The sequence below is a fragment of the Trachymyrmex septentrionalis genome, unplaced genomic scaffold (assembly GCF_001594115.1).
Source record: "Trachymyrmex septentrionalis isolate Tsep2-gDNA-1 unplaced genomic scaffold, Tsep1.0 scaffold88, whole genome shotgun sequence".
NCBI lineage: Eukaryota > Metazoa > Arthropoda > Insecta > Hymenoptera > Formicidae > Trachymyrmex > Trachymyrmex septentrionalis.
In genome coordinates, this window is record NW_017306070.1 from 260,419 (window position 1) to 279,724 (window position 19,306).

The following is a 19,306-nucleotide window of genomic DNA, read 5'->3' on the forward strand; positions in this document are numbered from 1 at the left end:
TAACTTATGTTACACAAAATCCGCGCAGTGTACACAATATTTTTAATAAAAAATTGATGCCTTGAGGCTTTTAAAAGTGACAAATTTGTTACTTTCGAATTATTAAATTCAATCATTCACGTCTAGCGCACACTAATACACCGCAACCGAATAAATAGCTATATTATAGCATTACAAGTATACATACTTATATTTATGCAACATTTATATATAATAATAAAATATCAATATATAAGATATATTATTGCATTACAAGTACACATATTTATTTATGGAATGCTTATATGTACGTATAATATCCAGCAAACGAGAATGGATTGAAATGAATTGAAATGGATTCAGATTTTCAGAAATATTGATTCATGAATGTTAAAATGAATGCTTTTCAATCCTGAATGCATTTTTATTCATTTATAGGAATTGCATGGAGCATATATATCTCTAATTTAAAATGTGTGTGTGTGTGTGTGTGTGTGTGTGTGTGTGTGTGTGTGTGTGCATTCGGATAGAAAAAAATTTCAATCCATTTTAATCCATTCTCGTTTGCTGGGTAAAGAATCATGACTTTAATAATATATTATCTAGATATAAGAACACAAATAAAATTGCTTGTTTGTTGAGTAGGCAATTTCTTAATTTAAAAAAAAAAAATTGAAGATTTTCGAATTTTCTGTAACGCACAAGCTTTGACGTATTAGGTTAAGTAAAAAGTCATCGCGTTTTTTTAAAAGACATCTATCAGTAAACTGCAATTACTTTCTTACCAACAATATAAATATATCTTGATAGAGTAAAGTTTCAGCTTTAAAAATCTCTTTTTTGAATTATACGATACGACAATTTTTAATGGAGTTATGAGCAATTAAAGTCAAAATAATTCTTTTATTTAATCCGCGATAACTCAGTAATCAAAAGTCGTAGGAATATTAAAAAAAAACGATTTTGTAGAGAAAGTATCAAGCTTTCACGATAGGTAATCGAAAATTTTCTCAAATTCGTTTTGGACACGTTACAAATCCACAAAGTGAGAAGAAAATTTTTCGTCTTTTTCAACTCGTAGTTTTTGGTATGTAAAAATTATCAAACTCATATAAACTTAAAAAATGTGATAAGCTTTTAAAAGAGAGATTTCAGATTTAAAGTAGAGATTTCAAGCTTTAAAACCCTTTTTTTAAATTTGATTCATTATTGACGAAGATATTGTATATACAACTTTGAACTAAAAAATACGCGATGACTTTTTACTCAACCTAATATGATGTACGATTTATTGCCGTCTCTTGGAGACACAGCAATAAGTTGTACGTCATATGTGAAAGCTCGTGCGTTACTTACGTCTGCAATTTAAGTCTAAGTAAGTGTTACAACAATTCTTGTGCTCAGATCTTTCCATTCCACATTTTCAGCGAAAGAGCCCGTCAGCCCGTGATGTGATAGACGATGCGCTAGTGCGGGCTGCCTAGTGCCTTGTTTATGTAATTACGCGTTGCGTTTACGTTAGTTTGCGCGTTTTCTATAGTCTTTATCTGTTGATCTGATGATGATCGAGGATAAGATATTGCATTTGAGAAGATATTTGACACTCATCCGCTCGCAGCTGCATTTGTCGCGATGCGGGATAAGTCATTCACCGCAATACGGAGGTTATGTTCTCGTACATCCTCGAAATCCGCGACTTGACATTTACATCGCAGCGGAAAGAACATATAATACAACGCCGCAATCATCACCGTCCGACGTCATTGATCACAAACTGATGTTATTTTGTGATGATGTTAAAAAAGGCCAAGTTTCGGTAGATGATCTGAAAGAAGTTATCAGTCAGTGTAGCAAGAACGACTATCGGTTACCTCACGATACTGGCGTTTTGTTGCTCAAATGTTGCGGCAATTTACTGCACGAATTGGAGACAACGGAAAGAAATCATCTAGCGAGGCAGGTAAGGCATAATTTGTTTATATATATATATAATACTTTAGAAATATAATTGTGAGTATATAGTCCCAGATAGCGAAATCTGCCAAGAACATGTATTTCAAATTGTGTTGCACGTATGTTCGTAAAAGTCCAGCTGAAGACAATTCATTGTTTTTCTGATATTGGTAAAAATGTATTAGAAAACGAGCAGAAGCTCTGCATTATAACATTATGACAATAAGGCATAATAATGTTCCATTCCTGCTACATTTATGTTGTTATATTATGACAAATTTTAATGACAAAAAATTAAGCTTAAAGAGGATGTTGCTAGATGGATAAGATTCTATTAAAAAATCATGATCAAATTTGCTGGCAACTACTGGCATATAGCTAGCATTTCACTACCTAGAGTATTATATAGACAAAAAAAAAAGAAATGTAACAGTAGTACCTATATATTCTAATTGAAACAAAAAAAGGATCGATCAAATAAATTTTTATTTGTAGGTATGGCATTTGGCAAAGAAGAAAGGTGGAGCAATCACTTTAGAATATTACAACACTTTGCTAGGTGTTAATGAAGAGAACTCTTTGTCTGTGAATCCCAAAAAGTTTTTAGCAGACATGAGTGTGGAGCCAGACGAAAATACTTATCGCTTGCTGTTGAATACAGCTGTAAAGACGAATAATAGTGAACACATATGGGATATCTTATCTGTTACAAAGGATAAGAGTGTAACCATTTATGAGCTGGCAGTCAATGTGTTAATACAGATTTACGTAACACAGAACAATATCGCCAAAGCTGAGCAAATGATAACACAAATGCGGAAGGCTAAATTATTCCCAACCAAGGCATATATCGAGCTGGCATGTGGATACGCGAAATTTGGCGATATTCCGAATCTAATCAAGATACTAAACGAAGAGCCACAGGACAACGCGAATCTTTTGAGGATAATAAAGATTCTGAGCGTATCCAATAACAGCAGGCATATTCCGGTTATTTTGAATTTTCTAATGATCTCTGTACCGGCGCTTCAGATTGAGATCTCCAAGACGATCACAGAACTGATACGTATCAATCAAGTTGCAGACGCTCACACTATCATAAATTGTATTGCAATGAACAATGCAATGAAGGAGATTATGCCGAGTTCTGTAAATACTTTCATGAATGAATTAATAACATTAAACGTGCCGATTGACGATATCATTAAGTATGCAAACGACTTTGTTGAATCCGATTGTAGCCAACAAGCATTGTTGGATGCAGTGGAGATTGGTTTGAAGATAGGTAGAAAGAAATTATGCCTTGCGATATTCCAGGTGATGAAAGATAAGAATATAGAGATACGACCGCATTATTATTGGCCTTTACTGGTAAAGGCGTATAATGACGAGGGGGAAAGTGGGATATATTCACTCCTGAAATCTATGGTGGACGCTGATCTAAAAATAGATTTTGACACACTAGCTCATTACGTATATCCATATGTAAATACTATGAATCCGACTGTCACTTTACAGAAACTATTACTGAATAACGTACAGAATGTTTTCGCATTAACGCCTTTATTATATTTTCTGTTGCAGCAAAATCGGCTGCAGGACATAATGCCACTGTGCACGTCCTACAATAATACATATGTATACTATAAAAAACTGATAGAACCGCTAGTACACACTTATATCGCCACTAAAGACTTCAAAAATTGTATTACTTTATTGACAGCATTTTCTCCGGAAAATCAAGATTTTATTCGTATGTTCTTGAAATCATTGATGAAAGTCGAATATCCGATTTATATAGAGGATCTACTGCTTCTCCTGAAAGAATTAAAAACACGTAAGATAAAGATATCAGAAAAGAATGCAGACATTCTCAAGAACAGACTACAAAAAAATGAAAATTGTAATCTCACTCCAAAGGTGATAAATCTAATAAAAAATTTAGTTGATCCTTCTATAATAGATTTGCAGATCACATTCCACCCGAGGTACATGGATATTAAAGAATTAACATGTTACTTAATGGAAATAAAAAATTCCACTGATTTACCCCCCAAAATCAATATTAAGAATACTTTGCAGAGATTGCTGATATTATATTGTCTTGATAATAATCTAAAAAAGGTTGAAGAGATAAAACAAAAATATGATGCGTGCCAGTATAAATGGACGCTTAGCATGAAATCGATTTTATTTAAATTGTACCTCGAGAACAACAAATTGAACGAGGCTGAAGCACTACTACCCGAATTCCAAATTGCACCTAATAAATTCTGTTTGAACAAATGCAACATCGTGATATACGCCACCGCATTGATGAAGGCAAATAAACCCACAAAAGCTTTTAATATTATCGATACATTCAACGCCAGTGATTTTAAAGCAGACTCGCAGAAATATTGTTATATACTTCTGCAAGTTCTAGCACAGAGTCAGTATTACATGTATACGAATGATATGTTAAATTTGCTTCTGGAAAAAAATTACTGTGAAGCAAACACGAAGCTGCTAAAACCACTGGTGGCGATACCATTAGAACGCAATAATATCTTAGAAACCGTGAATGCACTTGAAAAATGCGCGCAAAAATTTTACAGCTTGCCTTTGGCAATAGAAATATTGATAGTATTGTTGGAGCAAAAATACAATTCAAAATTACAAAATGATAACTGGATAGAAAAAGTGTATAATATAATAAGTAATACTTATTCCCATTTAACAGCAAACACGATACTGGCGATAGCATTAGCAACGTTAAACCAAACAGAGAAAGTACAAACTTTATTACAGGTAACCGAAACATCTTTTATTGCGGCATTTAGTTTATATTTCTCTGATTTGCAATTTAATTACAGAACCGATTTTAGTTTTACATGATGTTCTGAATTTGCGTAACAATTAATTAATTCTATTGGTTTCATTTCTTGATTTACATTTCTTTTCATCAAACCTTTCTAATCTTTCTATTATAGGATGGCAAACTCTCCACGAAGTCCCTTCTATACCATCTTAAAATGGACAATATCAGAAATATAGATGGCTATCAAAATCTTCTTAAAATAACCGACTCAAATCATGTGAATCAAAATGTGCTGTGTGAAGCGCTCCTTTCTACTTACGGTAAGCTATTATATATTCTCTCTACATTTTAAAGTTTAGTGATATATAAATGCCAGTATGAATCAACACAGGATATTAGTATGTGATACGATTCTTTTTTATTAATCAAAAGTGGTAAACGTTTCGACCCTCGCTTTGGATCCTCTTAGTACATAAAATAGTGATAAAACAAATAGTGATAAAACAATAGTTAGCCACAGAATCACATTACGAAGATTGTGTTCAATATTACCCAGAGATGTACTGAAGAGGAGCAAAGATTGAAACGTTTATCATTTTTGATAAATAAAGAATTGATCACACACCAAATATCCTGTGTTGGCCCAAACTGGTATTTATCACTATATTAATCTTTGAGCTTATTGTTATTACTTTTGTTTTAAAATTTAAACGATCCTAATGTAGATGTTTAATATTTATATTTGCAGATAAAATAGGAGACTGCAACCGTGCTTTAAATCTGTGGAAAATTATGTGCACAAAGAATATCAAGCCTACTGAACAGTTCAAGAAGAGTTTTATTCAATTTTTATTGTCAAATAAAATTTCGCTCCCTCCAGAATTGGAGAACAAAAAGTGAAATAAACATTAGTGATTACTAATTAATGAATTTAAATATTAAAACTTTGGATCATTCATCACTATTATCTCAGATTGTAACATTGGAAGTAAGAAAATACATAAATTTGTGTAAAATATATATATTCAAATAGAAATTTTTTTAAGATACTTACAATCGAGAGAATAGACTTTTAAAATATATCAAGAACTATCTTCTTGTTTCGAGAAAAAATTTAAATCACATTTATTTCTATATATTATTATAATTATAATTATATATCACCGTGAAAATAGCTTTTTTCATTATGCATAATTAATTTCCAGGTTAGTTAAGGGAACCCAAAGACGATTAAGTCATATAAATCATTGAAAACAGTACTTACACAGACGATTTATATGCTATTGCCATATTGCCATGATGACGCATGCCATACATACACTTAAATTTTCGTATATCCATTACATTTTAGGCTGCGTTCAGATATTCACTCATGGTAGAAGGATCGCAGGTGTGCTCAATTTGGCCGAACCACGCCTACTTTTGCTTCGCGTTGTCTCTAAGTGCGCAGTCTACCAATTATGAAACGTGAAACATGGGGCGGTATTCATAGTCTACTTTTATTTTAAAACCATCTTAAACATCTTAAATGTCTTAAGATGTTAATACAGTCCTCGGATTGATTTATGACATCTTAAGATTGACTTAAGATAGTCTTTAATGTAAAAATTGACTATGAATATCGACCTGTTTCGCGTCATGAGAAGAAGTTGGTATTGAATATTTTCTTGCACGAGGAAAGATTTAATATCAACTTCATGACGTTCAGTGTGCAGAAGTTATAAGTCTAACTTTAAGAACTCCACGTTTAGTATAAAAATTTTACAGCTCTAACTTTATGAAAATAAAATTAAAAACAAAAGATTTATATTGATCTGCAAATTAGGTGTACAAATGCTGAACAAATTAAAATGGTAATAAACAAAGCAATAATAGTGTCTAGTTAGTAGGTGCTCGATTTTGCAAGAGATGGCGCAATGTATTAGATAAGAACAGATGTATGCATTTGAGTCAGACAGAATAATATAAACAATTAATTAAAGTTGTCACTATTATCGACTTTATTTGGAATTTAAAAAATTTTTAACTATCGACATCGATCAAGTTCACTCCAGCATCCTCTTAATTAATGAAATAAAAAGAAATTGTTTTCGGTATATTAAAAAAATCAGTTCTATCAATTGTGAGTGTTGTTTTATTGCAACACTTATTTTGATTTTAATATATTTTATAAGAATTTTTATTATGCATTTTTTTCTCGCTTCTGACATCATAATCTGAGAGAGTAGTGAATAAACAGGAATCTTAAGGACAACACATGTCGGATAACGATAATCCAAAGATATATAAAATAACCAAATAATAGAAATTAAAATAAACTTGGCAATCTGTATAATAAAGTATGAAAAAATAAAATTTTTTATTCCGAGAATTTCTATCGTCTTATTGTTGACTACTATTCATTAACTTTCAAATAAATACTATATTAGGAGATGAATATAGAAATAATATTAGTTATATAGATATAGCGTAAAGCATATTATCTAATAAAGAGATTTGAGATCCTCTCGGAGTAGCGCTCCATAACTGTTAATTAGTTCGAAAGCTTTCTCTTTGACCGGCTCATAATTAACGCGCTCCTTTTCTTTAGTTATGAATTCCTCGATTTTTTTATTATCTTCTTTCAATTTTTCTAATTTATCTTCTAAATTACTGATCTCTGGATAAATCGCATATTTCTCCACTCGCTCTTTAAGTTCGTTATATTCCGTATACAGTGACTTGAGCTCGTCCTCGCAGATCGACTCTTCGGACACCAGTCCTTCTCGTTCGGTGATTAATTCGTCTCGTTCGAGTTCATTTCGTGTTTTTAAGCCATCCAAATCCTCTAGGACAATTAATTCGCTCTGTTGTTTCTTCAGCTTCTCTTTCATCAATTTGGATTCTAGCTGCAGCTTCTCTTCTAGAATCCTTAGTCTGTTAAATGTCTGTTGCATAGTTGCATAATCTTTCTTTAGCTCTTCAAAGTCATCATCGCGATGTACGGTTTCGTAATCATTGTATGGGAATTTATCACGTAAAATAGCTGTTTCTTCAGCTTCCGTGAGGTACTCGTTGTTCTCTACCGCGTTCGCCATGGTCTCTAGCTTGTCAACAATCTCCTGCTCGAGTTTTTCCAGTTTCTCCATTTCCTCTTGTTTGCTCTGTTCATATGTGGACATAAACTCCTCCATCATCTCCTCACGCTTACGCAATTCCTGATATTTGGTTTGTTTTTCTAATTGATTATCCTCCATGTCAGTCTCCAGCTGTTCCAATTGTTGCTCGAGTTCTGCCACCTTTTTCTCCTTCTCAACTATTTGCGCCTCTGTCGCAGCAATGTCAGTATTGTCACGCTTGATTTTCTGTAACAGTTGCTCCTTCTCATCTTCTGGTGATAATTTTTTGCGTTCTTCCTCCCGTAGTTTGTCCCGCTTTTCCTCTGCCTCGATGATTCTCACTTGCAGTTTCACCGCCTCTTGCTTTAATGGAGAGAGAGCGATCTGCTCCTCCAAACGCGCTTGCTCTTTTGACAGTTGGTCCAATTCGCGCTGCATCTGCTGTGCTTGTTCCTGCAATTCTGTTTTCTGTCGGAATAGATTATCGTATTTCTCTTTTGTGGGTGGATCCATACTCTCAATGATATGTTCGGTCCTTTTTCTCTCATTCTCGATATCCTTTTCTGTCGTATGCAGTTTTTGTTCCATCTGCTTCCGTTGCTCAAACATCCGCTCGACTTCTGCCGTCCTACGTTCATTCATCAGCGCCAGTTCCTTAGCCTCCTCTTCGATCACCTCCTTGGTCACATCCAGAGTCATTTTATCCACGACAAGATTGTAATCCGCTAATTCAGCCTGTAGATTCGTCAACTCTGCGGCAAGGCTTTTGGCTCTCTTATCGTAATGCAAGAAAGTAGCTTTCTCCTTGTTCTGCACTTCAATGTCCTTCATTATCGTTCCGATCTCTTGCGTTAGTTCTCTTATTTTCAGCTGCAGCAGACCCTCGTAGTACCTCTTGTCTTGAATCTGCCTGAAAATTTGAAAAATTAATAAAATATGTACAAATGTACCAACAGCGAGATTACGTAACACCATTACCTCGTCATCGGTAAACCTCTGGTGGTACCTGGTCGTATGCCTGCTATTCCATGCTGGGTAATCGGTCTATCCAACACACTGACATTGAACTGCTTAGCGGTTGCTAGTCCTGTGCCAGAACGACTCAGTCCGGAACCTATCCTGAATCCGCCTGGACCCGCGGTTGGTGCACGATTCGACAAAAGAGACGCCGATGGTGGTCTCGCGAGAGCAAGGCGTCCTGGTGTTGCTGAACGATACATAGTCGAATTGACATAATCCGACGATTCATCCTTATGTCCACGTCGAGACCTTGGTCGTTCAAACTTGCTTTGAGGTCTCACGAAACCCGTCGGCGGCCTATCGATTTTGTTCGAGGTAATGAGCACATCTTCCTGGTTTTGTCGCCACCGAGTAATCAACTGTTCTCCAATTTTACCGGGATCGTTTTTTTCGGAATCCATTTCTCGAAAATGGACTCTTGTATTAGAATGTTAGACGTTAGTCACAAGTTAATTGTAAATTAAATATTAAATAAGAGATGTCTGATCACTGAAAATACAATTATTGACAACGCATCGTCTACGTATAGTACATATTAATGACAGTGATGACAAATTATCACGATATAGGGAATAGCAACAAACCACAACGAACGCGACTAATGTTTTGTTCATTGTAGTCATAGAAACTGATACGTATAGTTCATTGGATTTAATAACTGCCTATAATCATGTAGAATCTCATGCAAAACTGTATTATGTTTTTACTAATAATATAATAAATTTTTTTAACAATTTAATTTTTATATAATCTATTTCTAAAAATAATATTCTTGGAACGAAAGAGGAGGAAAAATTGATTTATACAAGCAAAAGAAAGATGATACGAGAAAGATAATATCACTTTGTAAAGAATCTTGCTTATTATTTTCCACTCTTCGCATATACTTATATACTTATCAATTGTATTCCATTTTTTAGATAATAACAGAAATATCAAAAATCATATATGTACAGGGTATTTCTTAAATAGCGGACACTAATTATATAGCGTTATTCCTGATTAAAAATTAAGTCGAAGTCTCCTACAATTTCGGTTCAGTTTTTATTGGAAATAGCATTATGTATGATTCAGCTTATTCGGCAATTAGAAATTACTATTTCGTCAATCATTGCGAAAATTACAAAAAGGTAGAGGACTTTTTGATTCAATTTTTATTCAGGAATAGTGCTATATGATTAATGTTTGCTATTTAAGAAACATAATACACAATGACTCTTTAATATCATTGGTTCTTATCTTTAGACCTTCGATAGATCTAAATGTAGGACCAATCATATTAAAGAATCATTGAGCGCTCACTGATTAGTTTTCTCTGTGAATGCATGAAATGGTACAAAGATGGGTATACGACTTTTCAATGAAGGATGCGAAAATGTACAAGACGATGAATGGAGCGGGCGACCGTGGTTAATGACGTGGTTAATTTAGTTGATGCGTGTTTTGAAGAGAAAATAAATTTCAAATCCTCTTTTGCTGGTAGGCGATTCTACAATAACGACAAGGTCAAAGAAGCTGTCACCATATGATTTGTCTCACAGGCGCACATAACTTTCTACGACGAAGGGTAGGTGTTTCGTTATATAATAAATGCATTAATAACAGCGGCAATTATGTAGAAAAAAAATATAAGGTGTGTACTTTAAAAAACAATAAAAATTGTCTGTAAGTACAAAGCAGAAAGTTACCTTTATATCGTACCTCTTAACATTTAAACAAAAAATTATAACAAAAATATCGAAGAAATATTTCTGTAAAACTTTCTTTAAAACTTTGATTCATTAGCAATAAAACAAAACAACATTTTTACGAAAATAAACATGGGATTACTATTTAAATTAAGATTAAAAAAAAGTAACTTTTGGTAGTATGACTTAAAGACTGGATCATTAAATTGTATTATTGGATTCCCAAATTGTACTTCTAATAAACAATCATTAATTTTTACAAGAAAGATCTCAATTTTTTTTTAATTCAACAAATGTCTATAAATAATTTTTAGTAAGTTAAAAAGATTTAATACAAATATACTTTTTCTTATATACTTTTACAAATATCAAAATACAGTAATTACAAAATTATTATTCAATTACTCAATCTTAACATGTTATTTTATCTTAAATGTAGATGTAATTTAAAGACTAGTAACAAGTATTATTCAACTACTCAATTTTAAAATTATTTTATCTTAAATGTAGGTATTTACAATATAAAGATCAGCAACAAATATACACGCAAAAGCTGATCAAAAATCCATGAAATATATATGTGAGTCTCTCTTTGTTAATAAGGTTGAAACGTTCTGTAAATTAAATATGATACAGAGTATTAATTAAAGCAAGACCTTTGATTTGCTCATTGTTTTGGCTTATTTTTTCTTGTAGTTGATAATTACAATAAAAGCTCCGTCATTATTTTATTTTGAGGCAAAACGTTTTGAAGTTCGTAATTCAGTATGTAATTAATCAAATAAGTGATTTTTTTTCACACTTTTATACTGTTTTAACATTTCATTTTTTTTTCTAAAATATCTAACATTTTCTCAAATGAATTAAGTAATCGATGATGTAATTCTATATTTTCTTTATGACGCCTCTCAATAGCTTCTTCCGAAATTTTTCGTCCATTTTGAAGATCTTCCATATATTCTTCTATAGTAGACATTTGCCGAGATTTTTCTAAATAAAACAAATAATATCATATAATGTTATTAATTAGTGTTATCCAGAATTTGAGATTGAAATAATTGAATAAATTTATATGTAATGAGCTCTATGTGTAAGGATTTCTTTGAACTTATAATTGTTTTTTATAAGCTGTATCATCAGCATCAAGGCTCGTCAGCATTAGATATGAATTCTATCGTATTTTATTCTATAAGATTTGTATTTTATAGGAAACTGATAGAAATTCTTTATCGTATTCTATTTTATTGTATCTGATGGTTTAATTTACGATGAATTTGTGTTATTCATTAATTTCTATCGTTATTTAATGAATAACACAGGCCTATAAAAAAAGTACTCTGTGTTAAGGTGGAGACCTAGCTATTCTTATGTATTTTGAATCGCTAAATACGAATTTGACATCAAAATAGGACCATCCAGAATAAATTTTCAATCAAGAGCAAAAAAAATGACCCATTTTCGCTTTATTTTTACTTTTTTTTGTGAGCTTGTGTAATTGATCATATTAATGATAAAAATAAATTGTTATTAATCTGAAATTTATTCAATGAGTTTCTATTGGTGAAGTAAGAAACCAATTCTATAAGATTCTATCGTTTTATAACGAATTGAAAAACTTATCAGAATGTATTGTATATAAAAAAATACAAACAAAATTTCGTAAATTTCCATCTGACTTTCCATAATAATATCTATACAAATTTATCGTAATTTTACTATACAAAATGAATCGTTACTAATATAATGTTTAAGTAAGACATTCCATCGGTGAAATAAGAAACAAAGTTTATAAGATTCTATTGTTTTTTTGATAAATTGTACAACTTAGAATGTATATATGAAAAATACGAATGAAATTTGCGGAAGAAGTACAAACGAGATGCAGAAAAGATATGGAAACGGTACAAAGAGATGCAGAAGTGTAGAAGTGTACGATACAAAAGACGTACAGAAGAGGTGCGAAAGTATTGCGGAAGAAATGACAAAAAAGATATAGAAGAGGCATGGATGAAGAAGTGTGGAAGAGTACGAAAGAGATGCGGAAAAGGTGTGGAAATGATGCGGAAGTGGTGCGGAAGAGGTATAGAAGAAATACTGGAGATGCATGAATGGTATGGAAAAAATGTTTTCGACAGCATATAGTAAATTCACCATAAAAACTTATACGAGGAATAATACTTGAATAATACTTGAATGCCACATTGTCTAAACAAGCATACGATTATAGGGTTAGCATGTTAGGTTATCACTCCATAGATCTTAGGTTCAAATCCCATTTGATATCCCATATGCATTTTCAAAAGTATGTATATCCCTGCTTACAAAATCCAATAGAATCTCATCTGAAATTTGATCTGAAATATTTGATAGATTTTCTATATTTCTATACATTTTCGTTTTTATCGTATGGCTTAGATACGTTTTTAATTATTTCTATTTGGTTCACTAGATAGAACTTGAATAAAAAACGATACAAAAGTACCAAAAATATTTTAGATAAACAATTTGAAATTTATGAATCTAAAACACGATTCAATCACATAGTTTTTTTCCCTATCCGATCCCATCGGACTTTTTAAGCAAGGGTTCATGCCTATTACCTAATTGCTTCTTCCCTTATTCCTGTCTAATGTAACATACTACGAATAGATAAATACGAAGTGAAAAGTAGGAAAGGAAATAGGCATGAACTTACTATGAACCAGCCTTTCGTCTTCGAAACAAGTATCTAAACTAGATGTACTGTATTCAGAATGTGCCTTACGTTTTCTTTCAATCGATGATACTGTGGTACTTAGTGGTAATGTACATGATTTTGAATGAAGTAATTCATCCATATTCTAAAAAAAGATTCGTTTAAGTTATATTTTTTATAAGAATATTAAAAAATAATTATAAACACTTTTCTAATAATCAAATTATTAATTAATAACTAGTAAGAACTCATCATAGATTTAGAGTATAAAGTTAAAAAATTACTTTTTATCTTAATATTTTTAGACAGCTATTAGATTGTATTGAATATTAACTTAATAACTTACAGAAAAATATGGCCATACTATAGATTTAGGTTTTCTATTGCTTTCTTTAATACCATTATAAGTTCGTTTCAAACCAGTAAACTTAGACAAACATTGCAGTCCAGTTACATTATATCCATGTTTTTTTAATTTATCTGCGATTAATGACCATATCTTCTTGTGTGACATCTTTCCATTGAAATCTTCTTGTCGCAAATTATATTCTTCGATCAATAAAAGAATCGCTTTATGAGGCCATTTAAAAACTATAAATACAAATTTTTGTTTAATTCAGAAATTACACTTATTACATAAAAAATATTATAAAAAATACCTCCAACTTTGTCACTGTGATCACTATGTAAAGACTCTGCATGATTTATTTCACTTATATTGTTATCTAAATAAAAACAATCATATAATCAGAAAATCCGTAAAAAATATTTTCTTTATTTATGTATCATGTATGCTAAGACTGTTACCTAAAGAAACACACACATTCCTATATAATAAACTTATCCTATTTCATCTCGTTTAGCTTTGTAGTTGTAAAAAAAACAAGGATTTAAAAATAAAGAAAAATAAATTTAAAAGCATAAAAATTTGAAAATATTTCCTTGGATCTATAAAGCGCATCTTGCGCGTGATGGACCATTTTTTCTTCGTTTAACATTCGGTAAATAACAAGGTGAAATGATATATCACGCGCATCATGCATAATTATACGCTCTTCGGAATAGTCATTATTAACCGAGAATTTTGAAAAACGACAACAATTGATAACCTCAAATATTTTGCAATAATAATTCCGAAAAAAAACATTAAAGAATGAATAAATTTACCTGCTCCTAAACATTTTGCTTCTTCTTCAGTCAATAAAATAGTGTAAACTTCTTCGCTTTCTATATTTTTAAGAAAAATAGTTTTTTTCATTTCGTTAGAATTATCGGCCATGTTTTCGGCTGCTTCATATACTTTTATCACGTTCCTATGGATACGATGGTCAACATGATGCTGCAAGCGCTTTGAAGCGTTTTTTAATTGGTCAGTTTGTAAACTTCTTTCTTCTAATTGGTCCATCAGATGCTTCAAAGCGTTTGTAGCGAGACTTTGACCACAGCCTTTGAATCCTTTGTAACGTAAGCGCTTCAGCAGAGTTGCCAACTTTTGGCAAGGAGGAAATTTTCCTTACAAGCATGCTGGGTATCAATTATGAAACTTTATTCCTTAGGGTTGAATAATATTTTACTATTGGTTGACGTTTTTTTTTACATGTTCCACTAATAGCAGAGTATACAATGTCAATGGTGCATCCAGAAGCACTGAGCGTTTAGTGAGCTTTTGCACTTGATTGGCATATTCTATTAAATCTAAAAATATAGACCAAACAGGTACAAGAGCTCAGTGAGAGCTCAATGAGTTCTTTTACCTGTTTGGTCTACATTTTTAGATCTAATGGAATATGCCAATCAAATGCAAGAGGTCATTGAGCGCTCAGTGAGCAATTGTGCTTCTGGATGCATCTATTAATTCAACCTAGATTGGTGGAAACCCACTAGGGTTATACGTCGAATACGTTATGACTCTAGTCTAGCCCAAAATCCAGCTCAATAAGTGACAGCTGACAGTGTGCCATCCATTTTTTTTTCTATCAGCGAGTTGGCAGGACTGCGTGGGAATGACTCATCCTTCTTATTCCACAATCCACTATGCTCGTGACGCGGCCGTCACCTCCTCCCCTCCTCATCCCGTTTGTTTACGCACGAGATCGCGTCGTGTCGCGTGCGTGCGTTGCGACTTGCGACTCTACGCCGTCTACGGTGGTTGCTCGTGCAATACCGTGAATACCGTGCCGTATCGCGTCGTAACATATCGCGATAACGGCATGCCCAGCAAAAAGAAAAAATACAACGCTCGTTTTCCAGCGGTAAGCGAATCTTCTCCGTTTTATTCTCCCCATTCCGTCGCGGAACGCGCGTCGATGACGCGAAGAGACAGGAAGAGGAGAGTGAACGTGGACGCTCCGAACCTGGAGCCTGCTCGTCGTCTCGACTCGCGTTTCCGATACCTATTACCGCAATGGAAAAACGTGCTTTGCTTTTTCACGAATGTCGCGATCTGCTAATTCGACATATATGAATGACATAACCTAAACCTAAATCCCGCATGTCTGTTGTTAGGGTCGCATCAAGAAGATCATGCAGACAGATGAGGAGGTTGGAAAGGTCGCCCAGGCGGTGCCAATCATAATCTATATCCTTTTCCTACAACTCTCTCTCTCGCTCGCTCGATCTCGCTCTCTCTTGTGTATTTTATACCTGTGACAGTGTTTGTATCCATATGTCAAAGGTAATACTATATTACATTGTATGATATAGGTGAAACAGAAATATCAAAATGAGATAGTTGATTGACAGAGTGGTTGCTGGAGAAGGAAAAAAAGAGATCTTTTATCTCAACAGATTTTGAATTTTAGCAATATCCTGGAATAGGCTGATATTTTTCTCATATTGTCGTCTACACTTTCAAAAGTGGGATTAAATTTGTTTAGGCGATAAGAGGCCCTAAGAGGAGAAAAAGAATTATATTATCTAAAACATGCGTAAGGTGTAGTAAAATACATTATTGACAGAAGGAAATCAGAGAACCTGAAAGGTTTTGAAATGAAAAGCCATCAGTGACATGATAAACATTATTAGGCTGGCCTAACTGCAAAACATATGGGCCAAACACAGAAATATCACAAGAGAGCTGTTGTGGCTCAGTTGCAGAATTGTTCTCCAAGAAACTCAAGAAAGGCCTAGATCGGAGTACTCCGGCAGTACTAAGGAATACTTTGATATTTTTCTTGTATCGTCTATAATATTCTTTATCTTTGAGGGTATTTTGTTTTAGAGGATATATTGTTTAATAAATAACAGTTCATTTTATTTCTCTCATGAGGATAAATTCTCATAGGTTTGAGATAACAATAGAGAATATATTAGTTTTATTTATCATGTTTGTGGATTGTATGTTTGTGAGAGTTGGATTATTCCTTAATAGAGCTTACCTAGGACCTTAGAATTGTTTGTGCACTCCTTATTAACTAAGACCATGCAGATCACGAGTGCTAAAAATGCCAAGACTCTAAGTCCATCTCATATGTGAGTAAACAGCAATATCGTTCAGATCTGTCAAAGTTTGTCTTATCGCTCATTTACTGCAGTAATAACTTAACAATTATTTTTTAATTATTTGCAAACGAAAGAGAACTTTTATTTTCCTATAATCAATTATTACAACAAAATTGTATTTAAAAACAATATAAATTTTAATTAATTGAAACATTTAAACTCATGTTTTGGACAACTTTTTTTTTATCGGTCGATTTTCATTTATTTTTTAAGTTTTTGTCATTGTAGCAAATAGATGTTAGATTCATGATACTGTACAAATTTTTAAAATATTGTTCACAATTCATACAATACAATGAATGTTTTTCTATTGCCCGTATTCATAGTCAGACACTATATTTAAGGCTTCCTTAAGTTTATCTTCAAATGCTCTAAGAATTACTTTATTGGCTACTGAGCATCTTTAAGGAAGCCTTAAATGTAGGGTCTGACTATGGATAATATGTATATCTTTTATCTGTATTCTTTTACGGATAATATGTATATCTTTTGATCCGTATTCATAGTCGTAGATCGATCCACGATTGATCTTCATTTCAATAGAGGTTTATTCTGTAACTTTTTAACAACAATTTTACTGGCTAGGAATGTTATTGCACAGGTATTTTACATAGTGAAAAAGCTGCGCAACGATAATATAACGATGCCAAACTGTTGTTAAAAGTTACACAGGCAAGCTAAGTTTGAGCTAAAGTTTGAACCAATCAGATTTATTAAAACGATTTATTAAAATGATTAGAGAAGCGTTTTTCAAATGAAAGTCTGAAATCTAGTTCAAATTGGATGTCAAGTTGAATCACGACTATGAATACGACAATGAATCCTTAATGAGCTGATAAAAAACCTATTTTAATCATAAATACTTGGATAAGTAAAAGAATTTTGCATAGCATCTGCTGTAGCTTATTGTTTGTAGGAAACAGTGTATCCTATCGGAAAACCGATTCGACTTTCTAAAAGATCTAGTGAAATCTCTACCTGATGTATCGGGACCTGATGACGAAGTACCTATGTCACCAGAAACATCGCAAAGCAATACGCCAAATACAGCCACCGCGTGTTCGACGATGATGCAGCATTTCGATCCATTAGAGTGAGTCTCTGTATTTGATTTGTCCGTATAAGAATTTTTCGAACAGTCACGATTCGTATTTCTCTAGATATCAAAAGTATCTGGGGTTACCAGTTAGCAGCGAAATGAATGTAAACCACAAGAGCACAAGAGATAATGGATCGAGCATAATTCCGAGCAATTTGAATCCCACTAATCAAAGGGCCGCGACGACAGTGGGCGGGCACTCGCAAATTCCGGAATTCCACATGTCTGTACCTACGGCCTTCCAAATTAGTCGACCAAATTTTTATACGGAGCTTAACCCGAGTGTGAACGATCAGCCAACGTCAAACTTTGCTCGCACCGGCAATATTGATGAGGATTACGACACATAGTAATCCGTTCGCGAAATTTAGGATGTTAAAAAACTTGTTTTGTTGAACGTGTGACACACGAATTATGCATTGAATATATATACCGTAGAAAAAATACGCGTATACATGCAAAAGTATCTTTCAATTGCTCACATCACTTGTAAATTAATATCGTTTAATGCTTTCAAATTGAGACAATTCCTTTTGATCACACATTTGTTATAAATAGAATATTATTATAAATAGAATATTCTAGAGCTATAATTGGAATTATTTATCTCATTTTTTTTATCTATGTTAAGATTTAAATAAAAGGAGAAAACTGTCGCAAATAAATGTCTCTCATTATCAAATCATTGTTTACAGATATACATTAGCTCCATAAAGCTAGCAGAGCCAAATCAGCTGGATCAAATCGGATCTACCGGAATTTTTAGTATTCATTTTGTACTAAATTGTACCATTAATGATAATTTTGTGCCATTTCGAAAAAAATTGTGGCGCTGCTGGCTTAATACATATAAAACATACGTAGAAAACATATAAAATATTAACTTACTTTCAATAATATGTACAAATTCAGTTGTGTTGATTTTTGTCCCATGTTTTTTTTTATAGTCCTACTAGCTTAAATATTGAACTATCAGCGCCACTGTTTTCTTGGATATGATACATAATATAGAATTATTTTTGACAGTACAAAATAGTACAAATTCAATCATATAAATTTCTGATATATTTTTTTTTATTTTGAATTGGTTCTGCCAGCTTAATATTAAGCTAGCACCGCCACAAATTTTTTTCGAAATGGCACACGGTACAAAATTATTATTAATGGTACAATTTAATACAAAATGAGTACTAAAAATTCCGATAAGTCCAATTTGATTCTGCTAGTTTTATAGAGCTATATACTTTGGCCTTTTCCATGCCATTACGTTATAAAATTACGTAAAATATTTGATTATCACGTCAAATTTAGCGTTTCTAATAATTAAAGTAACATTTGTTTATAAGTTGTATGTGTTTATAAGTTGTGTGTGTATGTATAATATAATATACAATATCTTTTTGCAACTACATTATTTCATATCGATTTGTACTTTAAGATATCTTATTTACTTATTTTATATATCTTATCTTT

At 32.6% G+C, this 19,306-nt stretch overlaps 4 protein-coding genes across 8 annotated transcripts; 2 read left to right on the forward strand and 2 right to left on the reverse strand.

Moving 5' to 3' along the window:
• The first annotated feature begins 1,268 nt into the window (after nucleotides 1-1,268).
• LOC108755553 (leucine-rich PPR motif-containing protein, mitochondrial-like) lies at nucleotides 1,269-6,001 on the forward strand. The gene is made up of 5 exons (XM_018498633.1): nucleotides 1,269-1,939; nucleotides 2,428-4,722; nucleotides 4,905-5,052; nucleotides 5,481-5,720; nucleotides 5,938-6,001. The coding sequence occupies exons 1-4, from the start codon at nucleotides 1,538-1,540 to the stop codon at nucleotides 5,630-5,632; spliced, it is 2,997 nt and encodes a 998-aa protein (XP_018354135.1). The 5' UTR covers nucleotides 1,269-1,537; the 3' UTR covers nucleotides 5,633-5,720; nucleotides 5,938-6,001.
• Nucleotides 6,002-6,107: 106 nt separating this feature from the next.
• Nucleotides 6,108-9,503, reverse strand: LOC108755554 (intraflagellar transport protein 74 homolog). 2 transcript variants are annotated; one of them, XR_001939775.1, is made up of 3 exons: nucleotides 8,809-9,503; nucleotides 6,359-8,740; nucleotides 6,108-6,183 (listed from the first exon to the last, which is right to left on the reverse strand). XR_001939775.1 is itself a non-coding variant. In XM_018498635.1 (2 exons), the coding sequence occupies exons 1-2, from the start codon at nucleotides 9,249-9,251 to the stop codon at nucleotides 7,216-7,218; spliced, it is 1,968 nt and encodes a 655-aa protein (XP_018354137.1). In that variant the 5' UTR covers nucleotides 9,252-9,503; the 3' UTR covers nucleotides 6,291-7,215. The 2 variants fall into 2 exon arrangements, 1 of the variants encoding a protein (XP_018354137.1); XM_018498635.1 differs by lacking the exon at nucleotides 6,108-6,183 and having other exon boundaries at nucleotides 6,291-8,740.
• A 1,834-nt stretch (nucleotides 9,504-11,337) lies between these two features.
• On the reverse strand, nucleotides 11,338-14,685 carry LOC108755522 (trihelix transcription factor GTL1-like). Of its 4 annotated transcripts, none has more exons than XR_001939774.1 (6): nucleotides 14,401-14,685; nucleotides 13,893-13,958; nucleotides 13,580-13,824; nucleotides 13,303-13,378; nucleotides 12,717-12,892; nucleotides 11,504-11,528 (listed from the first exon to the last, which is right to left on the reverse strand). XR_001939774.1 is itself a non-coding variant. In XM_018498574.1 (5 exons), the coding sequence occupies exons 1-5, from the start codon at nucleotides 14,636-14,638 to the stop codon at nucleotides 11,353-11,355; spliced, it is 801 nt and encodes a 266-aa protein (XP_018354076.1). In that variant the 5' UTR covers nucleotides 14,639-14,685; the 3' UTR covers nucleotides 11,338-11,352. The 4 variants fall into 4 exon arrangements, 2 of the variants coding, with proteins under 2 accessions (XP_018354076.1, XP_018354075.1); XR_001939773.1 differs by having other exon boundaries at nucleotides 11,516-11,528; nucleotides 12,690-12,892; XM_018498574.1 differs by lacking the exon at nucleotides 12,717-12,892 and having other exon boundaries at nucleotides 11,338-11,528.
• Nucleotides 14,686-15,294: 609 nt separating this feature from the next.
• Nucleotides 15,295-18,371, forward strand: LOC108755559. The gene is made up of 5 exons (XM_018498640.1): nucleotides 15,295-15,485; nucleotides 15,739-15,811; nucleotides 16,611-16,704; nucleotides 17,651-17,827; nucleotides 17,895-18,371. Exons 1-5 carry the CDS (start codon nucleotides 15,444-15,446, stop codon nucleotides 18,181-18,183), a joined length of 675 nt encoding a protein of 224 aa, XP_018354142.1. The 5' UTR covers nucleotides 15,295-15,443; the 3' UTR covers nucleotides 18,184-18,371.
• Nucleotides 18,372-19,306: the final 935 nt, after the last annotated feature.

What these genes read in the sequence shown, in the direction of transcription:
- LOC108755553 (XM_018498633.1), top strand. Translation starts at nt 1,538, where the DNA reads ATGATGATCGAGGATAAGATATTGCATTTGAGAAGATATTTGACACTC. An exon ending in AAGTACAAACTTTATTACAG is followed by an intron (nt 4,723 to 4,904) that starts GTAACCGAAACA and finishes TTTCTATTATAG; the next exon opens with GATGGCAAACTCTCCACGAA. An exon ending in AGCGCTCCTTTCTACTTACG is followed by an intron (nt 5,053 to 5,480) that starts GTAAGCTATTAT and finishes TTATATTTGCAG; the next exon opens with ATAAAATAGGAGACTGCAAC.
- LOC108755554 (XM_018498635.1), bottom strand. Translation starts at nt 9,251, where the DNA reads ATGGATTCCGAAAAAAACGATCCCGGTAAAATTGGAGAACAGTTGATT. An exon ending in AGAGGTTTACCGATGACGAG is followed by an intron (nt 8,741 to 8,808) that starts GTAATGGTGTTA and finishes TCAAATTTTCAG; the next exon opens with GCAGATTCAAGACAAGAGGT.
- LOC108755522 (XM_018498573.1), bottom strand. Translation starts at nt 14,638, where the DNA reads ATGGACCAATTAGAAGAAAGAAGTTTACAAACTGACCAATTAAAAAAC. An exon ending in TCACAGTGACAAAGTTGGAG is followed by an intron (nt 13,825 to 13,892) that starts GTATTTTTTATA and finishes TTGTATTTATAG; the next exon opens with TTTTTAAATGGCCTCATAAA. An exon ending in TAGTATGGCCATATTTTTCT is followed by an intron (nt 13,379 to 13,579) that starts GTAAGTTATTAA and finishes ATCTTTTTTTAG; the next exon opens with AATATGGATGAATTACTTCA.
- LOC108755559 (XM_018498640.1), top strand. Translation starts at nt 15,444, where the DNA reads ATGCCCAGCAAAAAGAAAAAATACAACGCTCGTTTTCCAGCG. An exon ending in GGCGGTGCCAATCATAATCT is followed by an intron (nt 15,812 to 16,610) that starts ATATCCTTTTCC and finishes AATAGAGCTTAC; the next exon opens with CTAGGACCTTAGAATTGTTT. An exon ending in ACTCTAAGTCCATCTCATAT is followed by an intron (nt 16,705 to 17,650) that starts GTGAGTAAACAG and finishes TATTGTTTGTAG; the next exon opens with GAAACAGTGTATCCTATCGG.